Source organism: Debaryomyces hansenii, assembly GCF_000006445.2.
Source record: "Debaryomyces hansenii CBS767 chromosome B complete sequence".
NCBI lineage: Eukaryota > Fungi > Ascomycota > Pichiomycetes > Serinales > Debaryomycetaceae > Debaryomyces > Debaryomyces hansenii.
This window is the reverse complement of record NC_006044.2, coordinates 1,037,345-1,057,507: the sequence shown is the minus strand read 5'-3', so window position 1 is coordinate 1,057,507 and position 20,163 is coordinate 1,037,345. Positions and strand designations below refer to the sequence as shown.

The following is a 20,163-nucleotide window of genomic DNA, read 5'->3' as shown; positions in this document are numbered from 1 at the left end:
ATGAGATACTCAGTTATTTTTACATCTACAGCCTTAATTGCTTCTACTCTTGCTGCTTATGTTCCATCTGAACCATGGACCACCTTAACTCCAACTGGGTCAGCCCCAGCTGGTGCTACCACCGACCACACCCATAAGTTCGGTATCCAAGTTAAGACAGTTGAATCTTCGGTTGCCATCTCTTCCACAGTTGCGGAAACCGATTCTGCCGTTACTGCTGCAGCCTCTGCCAGTGGTGCTGCCAAGAGAGATGACGTTGTTAACCAAATTGGTGATGGTCAAATCCAACAACAATCTGCTGCAGCTGAAACTGCATCTGTTGTTAACCAAATTGGTGACGGTCAAATTCAACAACAAACTGCAGCAGCAGAAACTGCTTCTGTTGTCAACCAAATTGGTGACGGACAAATCCAACAACAAACCGCACAACCAACCCCAACTGCTTCTGTTGTTAACCAAATCGGTGACGGTCAAATCCAACAACAAACTGCTCAAACTGCTTCCGTTGTTAATCAAATTGGTGATGGTCAAATCCAACAACAAACTGCTCAAACTGCTTCCGTAGTCAACCAAATCGGTGACGGTCAAATCCAACAACAAACTGCAGCAGCTGAAACTGCTTCTGTTGTTAACCAAATCGGTGATGGTCAAATCCAACAACAAACCTCCCAATCCCCAACTACTGCTACCGTTGCTTCTCAAATAAATGACGGTCAAGTCCAACAGCAAACTGATTCTGCTAAGTCTTCTTCTGATTCCGACTCCTCCGTTCCACAATCTTGTGTCGGCACCAACTCATTAGGCATGCAATTGAACGGTTCAGTCTTAACTGACGAAAAGGGTAGAATTGGTGCTATTGTTTCTAATAGACAATTCCAATTTGATGGTCCACCACCACAAGCAGGTTCTATTTACGCTGCTGGTTGGTCTGTTACTGAGAACGGTCTCTTAGCATTAGGTGACCAAACTATTTTCTACCAATGTCACTCTGGTGATTTCTACAACTTATACGACGAAAGTATTGCTGAGCAATGTTCTGCCGTTCACTTAAGTATAGTTGACTTAGTTGAATGTTAGATTTTTTAACATCATAATTTTATCAGCATTCATCTTGTACATTACTAAAGTTTTCATTTTAATCTTCTTGAAACGTTTCATTACAATTTTTCGCATATGGCATTTATTCACAAGTAAATGATTTGGGTTTATAAATACATAAAATTTCAATTAAACATAATTAATTTAATTATTATTGTAGTTACAGATAGAGTTGGCATTACAAGGTGACATCCGAATTCTAATTTTATCATCTAAACGTTTATTGTAATAGTACTTACATTTGACTACTAATGAAATTATGAAAACTTTTATTTAAATTATCTTTTTAAAAAATGTTTAGGTTTTGGTGAAGAATCGTTAGTCATGGTATATGCAACACTTGTATATACCGTGTTGTCTGCTTCATTGTATACCATTTGATCATCACCTGAATCTAGTTCATTATAATGTAATGTGACAGAACTGAAGTTAGCAAAAGGGTCATTAAGAATATCCTTATTTTCAGAAACATCTGTAGTGCTGTCCGTGATTTGATCTTCTTCACTGTCATACCTCTCAACTTTATCTGCTCTCTTATTCTTGCTTAAAACAGGGATCATTGGAGGCTTTTGGTGCCTTAATAGAGCCCATTGCGTATTCTTAAAGAACGCATGATTCTTAATGTCGGATGCACCTGTTTTTGAACCCAATCTCTTTGCTTCATCTTTTATCAATAATTTTTTGATTAAACTTTTACAACTAGACGAAATTGAGCGAGTTTCCAAAAACTTAACCTCCTTTTTCAAAACATTGCCGAACGTCTTCTTTCGGTCTCTTCCCTTAAATGGAGTAGTACCAAATAACATTTCATAAATGAAAATACCCAAAGTCCACCAATCAACTGCACTTGTATGACCTTTGCCTCGGATAACTTCAGGTGCAATGTACTCTTCAGTACCGACAAACGAATTAGTTCTAAATCCATCAATGCACGCCTTGGTGTCTAACGTTGGTCCATTGTGATTATTGCTGGAACTTAAGCCGTGAGATGTTTTACTGAAAAAAATCTCTGGATTCTTTGTACTTTCAGATTGTTTCGATAAATCGAAATCACTCAACATAATATGCCCTGATTGATGCAATAAAATGTTTTCAGGTTTTAAATCTCTATAAATAAATCCCATTAAATGTAAATATTCTAATGCAGCTGTTACCTCAGCCGCATAAAACTTAGCATCAGTTTCAGAAATCGTTTTGGTTTCCCTTGTTTGTAAGGCTCTAAAAAATTCACCACCCATACAATATTCCATGCATAAATACAAGTAATCATTTGATTGAAATGAGTGATATAGGGTAACAATGAATGGGTGGTTACTGGTAGCTAAGATATCTTGCTCGGCTAATGCTCTCTTGATTTTGTTTCTTTCGATCATTTCCTTTTTAGATAAGATTTTCATTGCGTACAATCTATTTGACAAATTCTCTTTAACCAAATAAACTTTACCAACGTCACCTTTACCCAATAATCTAATCTTCTTAAAACTGTTTTGATTAACCTGGGCGTCCATGATCTTGGTAGAAGCACTTGAGTACATTCTACCCCTACTTAAAGTCCGTGGTCTACCACTCTTTAATTCACCAATATGCTCAGTGATATCAAAGTCATCGTCATTTGAAACATAAGCTCTCGTTTGTGGCAATCTCGTGTTTGAATCATTGAGTAATCTATGAACTAATGGTGCGGATGCAACTCTTCTTAAAGTCTTTTGGAAAGGACTAGCTTGTCCAGGATGCGGTAACGTATGTGGAGGAACCTCCAACTTGTTCTTATTCTGCAAAGTGCTTTCCTCTGGTGTCTTGAGTCCCGATTCGGTAGTATGCTCTGGTATTGGCTCATGCTCAGAGCCTGATTCATCACTTGCAGATAACTTTGATTGATATACATTGGGAGGCTTTAAAGGACCGCCATCATTAAGCGAGAATACCGAATCGTTATGCCTTAAAGCAACGGAAATATCATCTTCATTGGCTGCACTTGCAGCAAGAGTATGATTATTCTTATTATGGTTATTCATATGAGGCGGTAAACCCTGATGGGCAAAATAAAGATTAGAGGAGATAACAGGGCTTTCAGTATTCTCAGTAATGATTTCTGGGATATCCTTTGGGCTCTCTGTATTAATCAGTAGGTTACTCTGTTGCGGTTTCCTATTGCCGGTCGCAGGACTGGTTGGACTCGAAACTGATCTCTTTCTTCCAAGCATGAACTTTTTCATCATACCGGCACTGGCCTCTTGCTTCGTCGATACATTGGAGCCATCTTTATTTCCATTGTGGCCTTCCTCGTTTCTATCGCTCTCGTGCTTCAACTTAGTCTTCTCTTCATTGCTGCGTACTGGGGTGACTGACTCGGCATTTGGCGTTATGACATCCGTTCCTTTCGGACCATTCTGTTCCCCATTATCATTCGGACCATTATTCGACAATAGAAGCGAATTCGAGGAAAGCCTCAAGAAACTTTTCAATTTGCTCAATCCAGGCTGCTGTTTCGCATCGTCATGCTCATCCTCTCTTGCTTCGCTGTTAGTTACACCACTTTTGGACCCATGATTATGATTTAAGCTGTCCGTATTCGAGCTAACCGTCGAATCGGCGTTGGATACATCTGACGATACCGATTGCTCCTTATTGAAAAAAAATCTCGATATTGACCCAAATTTTGGTGTACTGCTTCGATTGCACGAATCTTCGTGTCCCTTTTGATTCCCGTTGACCAGTGTCAGCTGTATATCTTCATCAGCAGGCTCTGTAATATGAAATTTCGAAGAAGATAAATTAACCATTATTGATCTTCAATATCTTCAATTTTTTGTACATGCATTTATTCTATGACCGATTGACAATACAATACGTATGATTCTAGCGACGTTGTTCTAATCTACTTTTTGAACTATCTTTTTTTTTAGAAACTTCAAAATAGATTGATTCGATGATATAACAAGCTCCTTTTTGATGTATTTACCCCGTATATCTTGACGTGAATGGACTTATTCTGTTGAATCACTTATCAATTGAAATATTCCTCCACTTATTTGTTTGCGATTTCAGCCTGAGGGGCCTATATACACGTGAACTACCAAACACCTTCAACAATGTCACCTTCAGATAAGAAGATAGTTCATGGTTCGGTCCTTATAGTTTATTAAAGTATATAAATTAATATAGTACAGAATGATATGAAGAGTTGGCTATTTTAACATAAATGTGGTGGTAAAAGAAAGTTTGGAATGGAATTTTTGATGTAGTAAATATGGCCACAATTACGGCAGGTCATCTTACCTTCTAAAATATGAGTTTCGACTAATAAGTTGTGTAAGTCCTTCAATATCACTTGATTGTCTTCCATGATTGGGTCCAAGTCTTCTGGCTTCGTAGGAGGTAACGATGTGTTTCCTAAATCAGCTGCAACTTTGATGATGGCATCCCAGTCCAATCTTTCCAATATGTGGCTTATAAACTCTGGATTGTAGTCCTGTTCTTCTTGTGCTAACTGGCAGTCGGCGTATTGTAATGGGAAGGAGTCGGCTGAGGAGTCACAGGATTTAATAGCACATTTGACAAAGTTGGTGGTTAAAAATTTCATTTTGTCTGGTGTTCAAATATTCGTAGCAGATACTCGTGGGGATGAGGTATATTCCAAGAAGTTTTCTTAGGGATATGTTACCTAGATGGCTATATAAGTACTTGTTTGTTTAGTTAACGACAACTTAATCCATAAAGGTATCATCTAGATCTTCTATATGAAAAAAAAAATTATAGGATGAAGTATGACACGTGACTATATATTATGCCTATTTTACACTATGTACATATATGAATGCTATCTTTTGTATGTTTTTTTGGTAGGGTCTTCGCCGTATGCACCTGCTGGGTTGAGATAGAAGTAGAGGTCGTCCAGATAGTGATTCAAGTTCACTTTTCCGCCGTGTTTTTTTATATTTTCTCGCTCATTATCAATTTTTTGTCTGGTTAAACATACCTGATCTGCAACAGTATTCTTGAAATCTAGTACTTCATTGTATTTCAAAACTTTACCATCTATTCCGAATATCGAAAATGTCTCATGGATAGAGGATATCAATTTTGAGTCGATGAGAGCTTCTGAATCTTGGCCTATGAACGTTTTGATGTCTGGCATGTCTGCAGCTTGATGGATAATCAAATCATTGAAGTATTGCTTAATGGTTTCCAAATGGTCTTTGCTTTGTTCTAGGTTTGTGGACAAATATAAATCTAAATGAGGAGTCAACCACATCAACCTTCCCACGTCGTCAGACTCGCGACATGCTCTTAATAATAGGATAAATAATTCTTTTGTGAATATTTTGCAGGATAAGTCGTATGTCGAGAGCTCTTCGGCTATTAGAAGCGAATATTCGGTAGTTTTAATATCATTTTGTTTTCCAAACGTCAATGCAACCTTTAATTTGTCATTTATCCTAACTGAATGCAAGATCAATTTGCTAACTAGCAAATCAATAAATTCAAACTGTTTCAAATCAATGCATGCGTTGATTGTCGAATAAATTGAGTTAATTGAAGTAAATAGAGCATCTTCACAGTTGAACGATATAGATTGAGGAATGTGTGATCTAAAATTAGAAAATCTTGACTTTGAAACAAGGCTCTTCAAGTTTGATTTCATTAACACCTTTTCATGAGCTGCTATTTCTTCTAGTCTATAAAATGACAACAACTCCTTGAAAAATTCACTTTCATCTCTGACGACTTGATAGTCAATGAAGCTAGTAAGAAAATTGGGATCATCTTCTATAATATCCTGTAACTGGTACGCCAATTTTGGAGCCTTTAGTAAATTGTGTTCCGGGGTTGCTAACAAAGATTGTTTGTATCTGAAAGATGGTAAATTATCATAGACTATTGATTGATAATTGTATAATCCTATTTGTCCTAGTTTCTGAAGCAAGTAATTAAAAATACTGATGGTTGGAGTATACTTTTGACAAGTCATTAATACTTTGGACACACTTGCAATTAAGCTTAAATGACCCAAAGGATCATTCCTATCATACGCCTTAAAAATATGTTCAAGATTTGCATAATATTCTTCGTTGTTTTGTTCCGGGCTTTTAAATTTCACTGGCTGAGAAGATTGAATAAATCTTAACGTATCAGAATGGTCATAATTCAAATACTGCGATGATTTAAAAACATTGAAGTTATGTCTATAAAACTCGACTGAATTAAAATAGTCAGATTCTAGTATTTCTTTACCCATTAAATCTTCAATAACATTTCGATTTAAATTTTCGAAGAAATGATCAAAGCTTTGGGGATCATCGTTTTCCTTTCTATCATATAACTGAACGAGAATTTTTAATATTTCATTCTTCTTCTTTTCGTCCTTGATATTATTCATTAACGAATTTCTATACAAAAAAGAATCCGGATATTTGTTCAAGTTCTTATCTGCAAATATTTTCCTTATATTAATCTCCACGAGTATGGAATTCACAAAATAGGTGGATATTAAATTCAAAGTATTCTGGATTTCCGACGTGTAATATCTAAAGCCAGAACCATTGTTCAATATATTCACTAGGTCTTTATAATTGGACGCTGATTTTTCATTATTTTTATCTGAAACATTTTCCCAAATCGCTTTAGGTTTCGATTTAAACAATCCCCTAATATGAGTAGGATTAGAGAAATTTTCCACTATTGTAGTCCGCTGTCTATGATAGTTATCCGCCAATTCCTCGTCTTCTTTCATTCGCAGCATTTCACGAGCTTGTCTCTTTTGCGTACGTGCTTGTCTTTTCTCGTTCAACATATTTTTCTGATAATTACCTGTGCTTTGCGTTCTATGATTTCTCCTATCTTCGATTGGGTCCATTTCTAAGGGTGTCATGGCTTCAAAAGTACCATCTTCTTTCAAGTAGTTATTCTTTCTTGCGGTACTATACCACCTTATATTTACACTATTTCTTCTTGATTCATCATTATTACGTCGACGCATCAATACACTCCGAAATCTTGTACTTTGTAGGTCTCTTGGTGTTGATATTTCATTTTGTAGGTGTCGTATGGCCGTATGAGAATTCGATTTAAAATGAATATTATTACTCAACACCACCCTAATGTGAAGATTTTTCCAACATAATACCATTCCTCGAAACCAGCTTCCTTTAACAAGTTGATATTATAGTATATTCAGATACTATTTGTACAGTTGTCGTAGACTTCTTACTAAAGTGGTGATAATTGAAAAAAAATTGTGAAAGTCATGTGAGCACTATTACTGTCCATTATTTATGTCCACCGTGTTTAATCAAGACTGATTATCTGGCAACTTTCTAGAATCATACATCACTGTAAAATGAAATTATCGTTTTCTATCATTACTGCATTAGTCGCTGTTGCTTCTTCTGCTATTGCTGCTCCAATTGACCCGGAAAAGGCTACAGGATCAATTAACTTTGTTGTAGACTATACTATCTCGGAATTTCCAGAGATTTCAAACACCGATGTTGCTGAATTAACCAACGGCGAGGCTATCTCTTTGGAATACAGTGTCACTAATAACGAAGATAAGGATATCTCCGTTGTAGGTGTTGGTGGTTCTTTCCGTGACCCAGCTAATGGAAATGTTAAAACAAACTTAACAGCTGCTGCTGTGGGTCCAGTTTTGGTTGCTGCCGGTGAAAAGGCTAGCTTCATCCAGAAGATCGACTTGAATTTGGTTGCTGACAATTACTTGTTGACACCTCAAATTTTTGTTGCTGTCGAAGAAGATTTAAAGTTCATTCAGGCTAGAGGACAATTGGCTACCGTCAATGATTTACCAATCTCATTATTCAACCTTCAATTATTGTTCTTGGAAGCCGTTTTATTGGCTACTATTGGTGGTATTCTTTACTTCGTCTATGATATTTGGGGTAAGAGATATATCGAGGGAACTGCACCAATCGCTAAATCTTCTAAGAAAGCATCATCTCCTAGTCCTGTTTCTGTTGCCACCGGTAAAGCCTACAACTCTGAATGGATTCCAGAAGCTCATTTGAAACAGAAAAAGTCGAAAAAGGCATACTAGAAAGCCTTTTGCATAAAGTCGAATTTTGTAAAGATAATTTTGGTATTTCTCTTCGTTTACGTTGTATGTGTCTAATAATATATAATTTCTTTACCTGAATACTTTTGATTAATTCATTTATTAATCTATTGATTGTAGCTTCGTATTTTGGACTTTGACACCTGATAGACTTTGATATTTGTATTATGTCTATTATTAGTATGGTATTTTTGTCGCAGTGCGCAACCCTGGCGTATAGCCTTCTAAACTGAACTATTCGATATATACTTATTTCTTACTCTTCTTTCAATCGACTTCAAAGGATGAGATTGTACCTCAATGAGAGACCAAGGACTCTTATAATTGTTAGTAATAACTATGCGTTGATTATTAGACATCCTTTCCCTACCTATAAAAATTCAAACCATCACCACATCCACCACCATCATATACATTTGCATCATCACCATGGAAGTACATCAGGCAAAGGGGTTGATTCTAAAGGAAGATTATCATCTAATAAGGTTATTGTTGAATTTGTTAGAAAAGATATGTTGAAGTTGGGTAATTATAAAGATATAACTCCAAATAAGTCTAAGCTGAACAGACAGCTTCTTGGGTTTCTTGGACTTTTGAATGTCAATAACAATATCCACCTAGGATTTATTACTGGTCAGACGAAGATTGCATCGCCGATGATAGGAGAAGATATTCAAAGAATCACGGGTGTAGATTTTTACTGTTTAAATAATGATGAATATGACTATTTAATTAATAGGTCGGTGATCAATGAAGAGGACATTCAAAATCTCCATCTGCAATCACCCCAATATGACCCTGAAAAGGTTTCTTCGGGATATCCTGCTGCATCAGTAAGAAAATTGCTTGAGCTGGGTGCATTTTATTACTCCAAAGATTTCGATATAACCTCGAATGTTCAAGAAAGAGGTTTCCGAGATATAAATGACCCAACATTCACGTTAATGGCAGATTCCCCTTACTTTAAAAGATTTATGTGGAATTCGTACATGATCTCAGAATTTATTGAGTTTCGTAATAGATTGTCGCCTCCTGATAGGTTACAATTTGACTTGACTGGGTTTTTAACGACTATAACAAGAGGGTTTGCCCAAACTGTTAATACATGTATAACACCAAATGAAGAAGCATTGTTGACAATCATTTCAAAGCAATCGTGTATGAAAAATGGTCCCTTATTCGGTGATTGGGGTGTTGATGATAAAGGAGATGTTTCGAACTTTGTTGAAACTGAAATGATTATATACACCAAGAAGATTTGCTTTTCCTACGTTTTAGTAAGAGGAAATGTGCCGACGTTTTGGGAATTAGAAAATCCGAATAAAAAGTCACTTTTATCGTCCAAAAAGAATAAGAAGATTTCCACTCCAAGGTCATTTGAAGCATCCCAACATGCCTTCGTTAGGCACTTCGACAAACTTGTTAATCAGTTTAGTGAGGTGCATATCGTCAACTTGTTATCTTCGGACGGCTATAAAGGTGAACTCAATCATAATTATAAGGAGCATATTGATTATTTCAATAGGAACATTAAGAATAACTCCTCAAGTGCAAACGGAAAAATGTCGTTGAATTACAAGTTACCATGTACTGATTTACCAATAAATATAGCTACAATAAAGAAATATGGTTATACGCCATCGAATCCTCGCAATATATCTGATATCTTGGTTGATTCTATAATCGATTATGGAGCCTTGTTTTATGATAAGTCAAAGAAAAACTTCACTGGTAGACAACTAGGAGTCTTCCGTATAAATTCATTTGATAGTCTTAAAAAGGCTAATTTTATTTCTAAAATTATAAGTCAAGAAGTTATTGAATTGGCATTCCGTGATACGGGAATTGCAGTTGATCCTGATATATTTATTAAGCATGCTAAATTATGGTCTGAAAATGATGAGTATTTATCTAAAATCACATCGAGCTATATTTCAAATTCATCAAAATTACAAGCATCGAGTAGAGCATCTACGAAGAGCTCAGTTAAATCTCATCTTTCTAAGAAGTACTTGAGCAGTGTTGTCAGTACAAAGCCCAGTGAAATGGCGATGCTAAAATTATTGGGTCATTTACAAGATCAAGTAGATATAAAACTTCATAATCCAATCCATGACTATGTTACAAGAGAATTAAATAAAAGGGCTAAGGAGTTTAGCTCCTACGAAGATATTTCCATTTATGCAAGTACATTTAACGTAAATGGGCTTTGCTACGAGGGAGATATATCTGAGTGGCTCTTTCCTAAAAAGGAAAATATTACTACCAACTATGATGTAGTATTTATTGGATTTCAAGAGGTTACTGAATTAACGGCTGGAAAAATGGTGACTACAGATTCAAGCAATAGAAATTTTTGGGAAAGAAAAATCAAAAGTGCGTTGGAAGAATGTAACCCAAATCATAATAAATATGTTTCACTATGGTGTGGCCAAATTGGAAGTATAGCAATATTTTTATTCATTAATCAAAACAAAATTGAGAACGTAAGTAACGTTGAAGGATCATTTAAAAAAACGGGATTCGGGGGAATGGGAGCAAACAAAGGTGCGGTTGCAGTGAGTTTCAACTATGCCAATTCAGAAATTTGTCTTGTTGCGTCACATTTAGCTGCTGGTTTAAGTAATACGGACGAAAGACATCAAAACTATAAATCTATTGCAAAAGGTATCAAGTTCTCAAAAAACAGAAGAATTCGAGACCATGATGCGGTAATCTGGTTGGGTGATTTTAATTACCGAGTTGGGTTAACAAATGAGCAAGTAAGGCCTCTCATTGAAAAGAAAGAATTCTCTAAATTATTTGAATATGATCAACTAAACAAGCAGATGGCCAGCGGGGAAAGTTTTCCTTTCTTTGATGAGATGGAAATTACATTTCCTCCAACATATAAGTTTGATAATGGTACAAAAAACTACGATACATCCGAGAAGCAGAGAATTCCTGCTTGGACAGATAGAATATTAAGTTTATCAAGGAACAAGATTATTAAACAATTGTCCTATGATTCAAGCCCAGATTTGATATTTTCTGATCACAGACCTGTTCACGCAACATTTACTATGTCCGTCAATGTTATTGACGAAACAATCAAAAAGAACTTGTCTCATGATTTGTACGAAAACTATAGAAAGAGCATTGGTGATATTAATGAATCGTTAATTACAAGCAATAATTTGACATTATTTGATGCTGAGTTTGATGATAAGGTTTTGCCAGCTCCAAGTTCCGATGTTATGAAATGGTGGCTTGAAAGCGGGAAGCCAGCAAAGATCAGTATTCCAGAATTGAATAGTGATAATTTCCATGATGGTACTGTCAACATTATCAACCCAAAATTACCACATAATCCATTCATGAAAACTGATGAGCCTGAGTTCATTTCTAAAAAATCTTTGCTAAATTTATTAAAATGATAAATAAGTATATAGACAGCTTAATAGAGTCTAGATTGTATTGGTCACTTCGTTTCTACTTGAATTAATCTGACGCTCCCGAGTTAATTTCATTATTTTCATAGGTCTCGTTAGTTTCGTTGATTTTATTTATACCCTCCGCTTCTTTCAATATTGAATCCATCTTGGCATCAAGTTGGTCCAACATTTTCTCTAAACTGTCAGCTTGAACCTCTGCTTCATTTATTTGCTTATACGCCTGAGCTAAATCAAGTCCATTGTCTTGTGTCATCTCTAATAATAATACGATTCTTAGGTATTTACCTTTTTTGTTAATTCAAAATCTACTGTTGAAGGATTCGATACCAAAATTACACAAAATAAATTTTATTGCTAACTATGTATGGTAGATACATTAGATTCAAAACTAACATCGAACAGCGAAGTCATACAAATTTAATCTTTTTTAGCTCTACGAAGACCATTTAATATAGAGATTAAAGATAAGAAAGATGCTTGCGAAACATCCTCATGGATACCAACACCCCATCTAGTAGACTTATCATCTAAGACTACTTCAATATATGTTGCAGCCCTAGCGTTGGACTTATCTCCTAACGAATGTTCATGATAGTGTTTAACATCTAGATTGATCTTTAAATCTTTGCATATCGCATCGGCAAATGCCGAGATTGGACCGTTACCTTGACCCTTTATAGAAGTAGTTTCGTTATTAATTTTTAAATCGACATCAATGGTTCTAACACCTTCTTTCGAATTGGAAATCGAATAATCGAGTAACTTGTAATATTGATCGATTGACTTGTCCTTTTCATAATCAATAAAGTATTCTTCCTTAAATAATTCACATAATTCCTCGTTAGATAATTCTTGGCCCTTGACCTCAGCCTGTGATTGAACTACCTTAGAGAAATCAACCTGCAAGCCTCTAGGTAAATCTAATTCGAGGTTTCTCAAAATAATCCAGGATGAACCACCCTTACCAGATTGAGAGTTAACTCTGATAATAGCTTCATAGGTTCTTCCAATATCTTCTGGATCCAATGGTAAATATGGTAATTTCCAGTGAACATTCTTGCTCTTGGAATCCTTAATTTGCTTAGTATGGGAGTTGAAACCTTTCTTGATAGCATCTTGATGCGATCCAGAAAATGCACACACAACTAATGAACCACCATAAGGTGCTCTCGCGTGAATTGGGATCTTATTACATTTTTCAACTATATTAATAACCGAATTAATATCAGAGAAATCCAAGTGTGGAGCAATACCCTGGGTATACAAGTTAAGGGCTAAGGTTACTAAATCGACATTACCGGTTCTTTCACCGTTTCCGAATAAACAACCTTCGATTCTGTCGGCTCCGGCCATCTGACCTAATTCTGCAGCGGCAACAGCACAACCCCTATCGTTGTGAGGATGCAATGAAATGCAGACCGTTTCACGATTAGTGATGTTAGTGGAAAAATATTCAATTTGATCGGCATATACGTTTGGAGTGGCCATTTCCACGGTGGCCGGCAAGTTGAAAATGATTGGCTTTTCTTTCGAAGGTTCCCATGCTGACTTCACTGCTTCACAGATCTCAACTGCAAATTCCAAGCTGGTATCAGAAAATGTTTCCGGCGAAAATTCAAAGTCCCAAATAGTGTCCTTTTGAGTAGGATCGTCTTTCGTCAAAGATTTCACCAATTTCGTGCACTTGACAGCTAACTCGACCGACTGTTCCTTGGTCATTCCAAAAACAACATTACGGAAACAGTCTGAAGTGGCAAGATAAATATGCACCGTAGCCCTCTTAGCTCCCCTTAACGACTCAACGGTTCTTTTGATCAAATCTTCCCTACATGGAGACAAAACCTGGATCGAAACATCCGAAGGGGCAGTTTCAATAGCATATCTGGTAAAGTCGAAATCGATCTGCGACGCAGCTGGAAATGCAACTTCAATCTCCTTGAATCCAATATCAATCAACTTGGTGAAATATTCCTTCTTTTCGGCGATAGACATAGGATCTGGTAAAGATTGATTCCCATCTCTAAGGTCTGTAGATAACCATCTAGGAGTCTTGTCCAAATCCTTGCTTGGCCATTGGCGATTTGGTAATTTTATCAGCTGAAATCTTTGGTACTTGACCGAAGGGTCTTTTAACATTGGCATCTTATATTTCGATTATTAAAGCTTAGCTATCCCCAGAATAAAGATGCAAAATGTACGCTTTATAGTGGAGGTGTGAGTAATAATTGAATTTTTCAGTTGGCTTATGTAATATTGTGATAAAGAATGTCCAAATATTACGTAATTTTGAGAAATTGTCGTGGAGGGTCGTGTGGGGGAAGGGGTGAGGAAAATGACACGGCTAGCTTGGTCGGGATTCCCGATGCTTCTTACGGTAGCCGATCTGCACCATTTAATATGCTACTAATAGTTCATTGCATCACTCTTTGTAGCCACGTGTAGATGTATTCAAGACTTGATACCGTTAAGGTAGTCCTATACCAGCGCGTCTTACCATCCGCTTTTCTCCATTCAATATTAGGTTTAAACGTGGGAGAAACATGCCACTCGTACGCTTTCCTAATCGGGCAAAAGGTTGTCATTTTACTACATCGCAAAATATGGAGAAGCATTTTAAACAATCTCACAACAAGAAATAAGATGACCAAGTGATAAGTTGACTTTACATGTGCTCTTTCAATATGGTAATATCTTGGAGAGGCCTTTGTAGAACAGGTATAAGGTGCGTTGACATAAGAAAATGTATAATGCAGCTTTATTTGAAAAATACATCAAACGTAAAGCCAAAAAAGCGACATATATGCACGTGGTGTTAAAGATAAGCACACGAAGCATAATGTCATACTCTAGTAGCTAAACAACGTGTGATATACATTGATATTGAACGTGTTGATGCAAGGCAGTTTAATTGATTGCCGAAGTCCTTGAGAGAGTAATAAAATGGCACCTAAACTCTAACTTCCATTATGATAAAGAGGGGGATTTTCTATTATTCTGAAAGTATAAATATACGTCAGGACCTTCCTTAAATTCTATTGTATTTGGCAATTAACGAGGATCACTTTCACTGTTTTTTTATTTAGAGTAAAAATGAACCAGATAGAAGGAAACATGCAGAAAGATCAGAAGCCTGTCAATATTGTCAGGTCTCAGTCGTACCAGTCTTCGGATGATATCATAGAAAGCAATAATGGAAATAGAAAGCACTTTGTTTACGACTCGGAGATAAGAAAACAAAGATTGGAAGGTGGTACTAAATGGAGAGACGTGTTGGTTGTCTTGTGTGCTGGGTTTGCCTTGATATCAGATGGTTACCAGAACAATGTTATGACAATGTTAAACCTTGTTTTCCCGGAATTATACCCAAAAGCGTATGATGCAGACATGAAGACAGCCGTGTCGAACGCAAGTTTGGTGGGTACTATTTTTGGGCAGATAGCAATAGGGTTTACTTGTGACTACATTGGGCGTAAATGGTCTATTGTGGTTGCAACTTGTTTTTTGATTTTAGGGACTATTATGTGTGCTGCATCTCATGGTGTTACTACTGATGGGATGTTTTGGATGTTGATTATTTCAAGAGGTGTCACAGGTTTTGGCATTGGTGCTGAGTATCCAGCTTCGTCTGTTTCTGCCAATGAGGCTGCAAATGAATCCATGAAGAGAAGAGGAGGTGCATTTACCTTGTGTACTAACTTGCCATTATCGTTTGGTGGACCTTTTGCAATCATAATATTCTTGATTGTTTACCAAATAACAAAGGGGGTTGATTCCGGATTATGGAGAACAATGTTTGCCATTGGTGCATTTTGGCCATTATCTGTCTTCTATTTCCGTGTTAAAATGGCCACTTCTGAATTATACAAGAAAAGTGCTATCAAAAGACGTGTTCCATATTGGTTAGCCTTCAAGTATTACTGGCCGAGGTTGCTTGGTACCTGTGGCTGTTGGTTCTTGTATGATTTTGTCACTTTCCCTAACGGTGTTTTTTCTGGTGGGATTATTCAAACAATATTGGGGGACACCGATGATTTAGAAACAGTTGCCGAATGGCAATTATTATTAGGTATCATAGCTATTCCGGGTGTTTTTGTCGGGGCCTATTTATGTGATAAAATCGGTAGGAAGTATACTTTAATTATTGGTTTCTGTGGCTATATAATATTTGGTTTAATCGTGGGAATAGCTTACAACAAACTAAAGAAGATTCCAGCATTGTTCGTTATATTTTATGGTCTTATGATGAGTTCAGGTAACTTGGGACCGGGGGACATGATGGGATTAGTTTCGCTGGAGTCTTTTGCGACACCAATAAGGGCTACTTGTTACGGCTTCAGTGCCGCCATTGGCAAAGTCGGAGCTGTGGTAGGTACCAAGACATTTACCCCAATTCAAACCAATCTTCCTCAGGGGGAAAGATGGACGTTTATAATTGCAGCAATATGTGGTTTGAGTGGTGTCTTAGTAGCATTTTTCTTTATTCCCCACTTGAAAGAAGACGATTTATTGGAAGAAGATATCAAATTTAAGAACTATTTGATCGATCACGGTTGGGACGGAGAATTTGGTCTTCAAGGTGAACCATCCAAAGACGAAGAGCTCCAGGCAAATTCTGATGATGATGATCCCCAAGTTAAAGTTATTTGATTAATATAATTATCCCACTTGGGCCAATCATTACACGAGCATTTATACTACACTTACAATTTAATATATAATTATTAGGCGATTAATCCCAAATCTTTAATTGAGTATACATAGTTAACTGGGTGTACATAGCTAACTGTTTAAGCTCACTCGTCTTCCTCCACTGGTTTATCGATATGTGCGTATGTTTGAGGAATATCCACAGCTGTTGCACCATTAGCACCTATCTTCACAGCTGCAGTATCATCAGTAGGAACCGAATTCTTAAATTTACTTATCCCAACTGTGGCCATAGGCCAAAATACCATTATTGCACCTATTGCTATAAGTGCTTGCAAAGCTTTTGGTAATTCTTTAAAAAAGTTTTTTCTAGCTGAACCAGAAGGAAACGTTTTTTGGCCCTTCACCCCATTACTAAGACTTGCAGAGGGTCCATCAATATCAGGTTTTTCAGGAATGGCACGTTTGGGTATCTTAATTTCGGCATCCACAAGGTTACGACGGAACACAGCTTGGACTGGCTTTGCTCTTAATGTAATTCTTCTAAACATTGTCCTATTATAATTGCAAACTCTTAATATAAGTGATAATACTTTAAGATAAATGTATTTTCCGATACAATTGTATGCTATACTATAAGATACGTTCAGTATAATATAAAATACTCTCACGGTGATACGCTTTCCTTTTATATGCCTAAAGGTGGAGTTAGTATGCTTGCTAATGACTATGGGTTCTGCTTACTTAAAATTCGCAACCTTAGGTATTATGGGTGTATAGATTTGAAATCAAAATGGATGTGGAGCTGCAGCACTATAGCAATCCTCGTATCGGAGTCCGGAAATAAAATTGTTTTAGATCAACTAAATTATTAACTCGTAGACCCTACATCAATCGTTGTTATAATTAAAAAGTAGAACACTAAATCGTAAATCGTAAATCGTAAATAACTAAAAATATCGCCAAGAAGTAAAAATATCAAAACTATACCATAGTCTTCGATATCATAGTATCGCACAAATAGAGTAAAACATTAGGTTATACCTTCAAAGCTTCTTCATACGAAGGTGGAGCTCCAGTGTAGATAAGAGTGCCCTCTTCATTGTAAATAGCATTATCATCAGAAACATCGACACCTTTTTCCAAAGCCTTATTCTTTTCAATTTCAGATAATCCCATTTCGTCTCTTGCGATCCAGATATGTGGTTCTTCGTCTTTGACAACGGGATCGTCATAAGCGTTTCTGAGGAAACCGGGGTTGTACTCAATGTAGTTGAAATATGGTTCAGGCATGTTATCTCTAACAAAGTCAAATGATTGTAACTTAGGCTTGAAGAATCTTGCAAACTTAGAACCCTTTGGTTTGGAAGAAGGAATATTACTCCTTATTCCAGAGCCTTCAAATGTTTCTTCGTCAAGAGCATTATTTCTGTTAGTTGGTTGCGTCGAATTGGTAGTTATCTTGGACTGGGTATAAGTACCGTCATTGCTAAGAGAATCAGAACCAGCTACCAAGTAGGCATCCTTTTCATGAATGTTAGGTAACACTTGTTGATCGTGGTCACCTGTTAAGCCCAATTGATTTCCACCTTTCCAGTAGTTTTCACCTTCGATCTTAATTTCCTTAAGGCCTTGATCGTGCATTGGATACTGGTACGTCGCATCACCAGCAGCATGTCTAATAGCAGATACAGGAACAATATCCCATAATGGTAAGAACTTCCATTTATAGTAGATATGGCAAAGAGCAGTAACCCCAATCATAATACCTTCTAAAGCGACAGCAGCCCAATTCTTACCGAAAACAAACATTGCAGTAAGACAAATTTCAGCTAAATAGAGTCCAACAAATAATTGTAATAATGCACTTGGATAGTTTCTACCACGAGCATCTGTCTTGTTTGGTTGTAAGACATGAACTAATAAATACATGTAAGCACAATAAATGAAGACGAAGGTAACGAAGGTAAATCCTAACACTAGTGGAGCAAGAATGGAGTATGCGAATGCAATGACACACAACAATTCGTAAGGTGGATAAATTACGGACCAGAATGGTTGACCCAAAGTATTCCAGCGATTCCATTTAGCTCTTGGTGTGCCATCCAAAATCTTACCCAAAAATTGCGCTAAAATCAATGCAACAATCTGTACCAACAAACCGGCAGAAATAGTTAAACCCTGCAAACAGAGATAAGCAATATAGAAGTTGGCGGATTTTGGTAATTGTCGCGCCAACAATGGCATAAGAGAAGATGGATCTTCCACGATATCTGGAACAGAAGAAATGGAAGACGAGCATAGAGCGACGACCAAAAATACATGAACAACTTCAAATGCATAAAACCAGGCTTGACAATAGGACTCCACTTGTTGAACGGTCATACAGCCGCTCACTTTACCCACCTTTTTGATGAATGGCGGAACCAATGACATTAAAATAGCCAAAGCAACAACAGGCAAAAGACCGGTAATAATACCTTTGAGCTTACTTGGCATATTATTAATGAATTCTAACCAAGGAGCTACTTTAATCAAGAAAGTAATATTCGAAATAGCACCGACAACAGCGACAGGAATGGACCAGAAAATAATCGTCAAAGTCAACACAGTCGATGCAATTATCTTTTTGGTTCTCCTCTTTGTCGGTGTCAAACTTAAATTCTCCCAAATAACATCATCTGGGGTCAAACCTGTAAATCGCTTAGGGCTTCCTAATTCCTTGTTATAAGGAATGGCTTGGTAAGCCTTTTGTAATTCTAATTGCGTTGGGAATTCAATGAAAACTGAAGGAATTTGAGTATTAGCATTATGTTGAGCCTGATCTTTTTTAATTTCAGTGTTTAATTCTCCTAATCTTTCAGGACAATAGTTCAATGTATCAACCTTCTTACCGATTAAAAATTTTAACTTATGGCTTGGTCTTTTCTTACCATCCTTCATGTATTTGTCTAAATCATCAGCTGGTAAAGGAGGTTCCTTGTTCTTTTTCAATGCCTTATTTCTGATTTTGATAGCCTTCGAAATTGTCTTGTTCAAAGTACCTTCATACTTGTTAGTAAGCTTACTTCTTTCCTTGATTTTTTTAGTTAATTCAGCGTAATCACGAGCGTACCACACATTAGTGGCAGTAGGGAAGAAACCTCTCAACTCAGTTTCCTTTAATAAGTTTTCGGGAATTTCAGTTAATAACATGGTTCTAGAAGATAACAATGAATCGTATAAAGGAGTGGTTTGAAGAGCATGTCTAAAAGTGGTATAGTAGACCAATTCACGGTAAATCAAAAACAATACAGCACCAAAGAAGATCCAACTCAAGAAAATCTGAGCGAAGAATCTATTCTTATCCCTAACATTGGCATATGATATAGTATTCAACCCTTCTTGATTATTTCCGCCGGTTGCATTGACAGGGAACAAAATTGGCCATAAAATACAGCATCCCATCAAACAAATGGCCGCAAATTCGAAAAGAAATCTTATAAAAAAGTAGCCATCAACACCGGCCTGTTGAATAATATATGTTTCTGGCTTGTGCAATAAAAAGGACACCCATCCAAAAAACCCAGCTGGGGATTCGCCAGGCTTCAAGTCTTGCGATACAGTTTCGACCACATTTCTTGGTTCATAAACTCTTTGTTGTTTCTTTCTAATATTAACAAAAGTCAAATAGAAAATTGCAGCAACTACGAAAGTTGGTATTAACGTCGATATAAATTGAGAAACGGAGTTATCCTCCTCTGTTCCAGCCATCGTAAGTCAACTAGTCTTCTAAAATGATTGAAAAGAAGGATAATAATTAATGTCTGAGAGCAACTTTCGTATTGAAGTGATCATGCAAGATTTACTTCGATTCACTAAATTATGCAAATTATGCGAGATTAATTCTAATAGACCCTCTCCAGTAGACCC

At 36.7% G+C, this 20,163-nt stretch overlaps 12 protein-coding genes across 12 annotated transcripts; 4 read left to right on the top strand and 8 right to left on the bottom strand. All coding sequences in view use genetic code 12, as the record gives it.

The window, feature by feature from the left end:
* DEHA2B13442g (DEHA2B13442p) lies at nucleotides 1–1,077 on the top strand (the record flags this gene model as incomplete). Its single annotated transcript, XM_457530.1, has 1 exon — nucleotides 1–1,077. The coding sequence occupies one exon, from the start codon at nucleotides 1–3 to the stop codon at nucleotides 1,075–1,077; it is 1,077 nt and encodes a 358-aa protein (XP_457530.1).
* A 299-nt stretch (nucleotides 1,078–1,376) lies between these two features.
* DEHA2B13420g (DEHA2B13420p) lies at nucleotides 1,377–3,881 on the bottom strand (the record flags this gene model as incomplete). The annotated part of the gene is made up of 1 exon (XM_457529.1): nucleotides 1,377–3,881. The coding sequence occupies one exon, from the start codon at nucleotides 3,879–3,881 to the stop codon at nucleotides 1,377–1,379; it is 2,505 nt and encodes an 834-aa protein (XP_457529.2).
* A 410-nt stretch (nucleotides 3,882–4,291) lies between these two features.
* On the bottom strand, nucleotides 4,292–4,681 carry DEHA2B13398g (DEHA2B13398p; the record flags this gene model as incomplete). The annotated part of the gene is made up of 1 exon (XM_457528.1): nucleotides 4,292–4,681. The coding sequence occupies one exon, from the start codon at nucleotides 4,679–4,681 to the stop codon at nucleotides 4,292–4,294; it is 390 nt and encodes a 129-aa protein (XP_457528.1).
* A 237-nt stretch (nucleotides 4,682–4,918) lies between these two features.
* DEHA2B13376g (DEHA2B13376p) lies at nucleotides 4,919–7,078 on the bottom strand (the record flags this gene model as incomplete). The annotated part of the gene is made up of 1 exon (XM_002770075.1): nucleotides 4,919–7,078. One exon carries the CDS (start codon nucleotides 7,076–7,078, stop codon nucleotides 4,919–4,921), a length of 2,160 nt encoding a protein of 719 aa, XP_002770121.1.
* A 360-nt stretch (nucleotides 7,079–7,438) lies between these two features.
* DEHA2B13354g (DEHA2B13354p) lies at nucleotides 7,439–8,152 on the top strand (the record flags this gene model as incomplete). The annotated part of the gene is made up of 1 exon (XM_457526.1): nucleotides 7,439–8,152. One exon carries the CDS (start codon nucleotides 7,439–7,441, stop codon nucleotides 8,150–8,152), a length of 714 nt encoding a protein of 237 aa, XP_457526.1.
* A 302-nt stretch (nucleotides 8,153–8,454) lies between these two features.
* DEHA2B13332g (DEHA2B13332p) lies at nucleotides 8,455–11,586 on the top strand (the record flags this gene model as incomplete). The annotated part of the gene is made up of 1 exon (XM_457525.1): nucleotides 8,455–11,586. One exon carries the CDS (start codon nucleotides 8,455–8,457, stop codon nucleotides 11,584–11,586), a length of 3,132 nt encoding a protein of 1,043 aa, XP_457525.2.
* A 64-nt stretch (nucleotides 11,587–11,650) lies between these two features.
* Nucleotides 11,651–11,857, bottom strand: DEHA2B13310g (DEHA2B13310p; the record flags this gene model as incomplete). Its single annotated transcript, XM_457524.1, has 1 exon — nucleotides 11,651–11,857. One exon carries the CDS (start codon nucleotides 11,855–11,857, stop codon nucleotides 11,651–11,653), a length of 207 nt encoding a protein of 68 aa, XP_457524.1.
* A 164-nt stretch (nucleotides 11,858–12,021) lies between these two features.
* Nucleotides 12,022–13,746, bottom strand: DEHA2B13288g (DEHA2B13288p; the record flags this gene model as incomplete). Its single annotated transcript, XM_457523.2, has 1 exon — nucleotides 12,022–13,746. One exon carries the CDS (start codon nucleotides 13,744–13,746, stop codon nucleotides 12,022–12,024), a length of 1,725 nt encoding a protein of 574 aa, XP_457523.2.
* Nucleotides 13,747–14,015: 269 nt separating this feature from the next.
* On the bottom strand, nucleotides 14,016–14,216 carry DEHA2B13266g (DEHA2B13266p; the record flags this gene model as incomplete). The annotated part of the gene is made up of 1 exon (XM_457522.1): nucleotides 14,016–14,216. The coding sequence occupies one exon, from the start codon at nucleotides 14,214–14,216 to the stop codon at nucleotides 14,016–14,018; it is 201 nt and encodes a 66-aa protein (XP_457522.1).
* A 478-nt stretch (nucleotides 14,217–14,694) lies between these two features.
* On the top strand, nucleotides 14,695–16,251 carry DEHA2B13244g (DEHA2B13244p; the record flags this gene model as incomplete). The annotated part of the gene is made up of 1 exon (XM_457521.2): nucleotides 14,695–16,251. The coding sequence occupies one exon, from the start codon at nucleotides 14,695–14,697 to the stop codon at nucleotides 16,249–16,251; it is 1,557 nt and encodes a 518-aa protein (XP_457521.2).
* A 146-nt stretch (nucleotides 16,252–16,397) lies between these two features.
* DEHA2B13222g (DEHA2B13222p) lies at nucleotides 16,398–16,802 on the bottom strand (the record flags this gene model as incomplete). Its single annotated transcript, XM_002770074.1, has 1 exon — nucleotides 16,398–16,802. The coding sequence occupies one exon, from the start codon at nucleotides 16,800–16,802 to the stop codon at nucleotides 16,398–16,400; it is 405 nt and encodes a 134-aa protein (XP_002770120.1).
* A 487-nt stretch (nucleotides 16,803–17,289) lies between these two features.
* On the bottom strand, nucleotides 17,290–20,004 carry DEHA2B13200g (DEHA2B13200p; the record flags this gene model as incomplete). Its single annotated transcript, XM_002770073.1, has 1 exon — nucleotides 17,290–20,004. The coding sequence occupies one exon, from the start codon at nucleotides 20,002–20,004 to the stop codon at nucleotides 17,290–17,292; it is 2,715 nt and encodes a 904-aa protein (XP_002770119.1).
* Nucleotides 20,005–20,163: the final 159 nt, after the last annotated feature.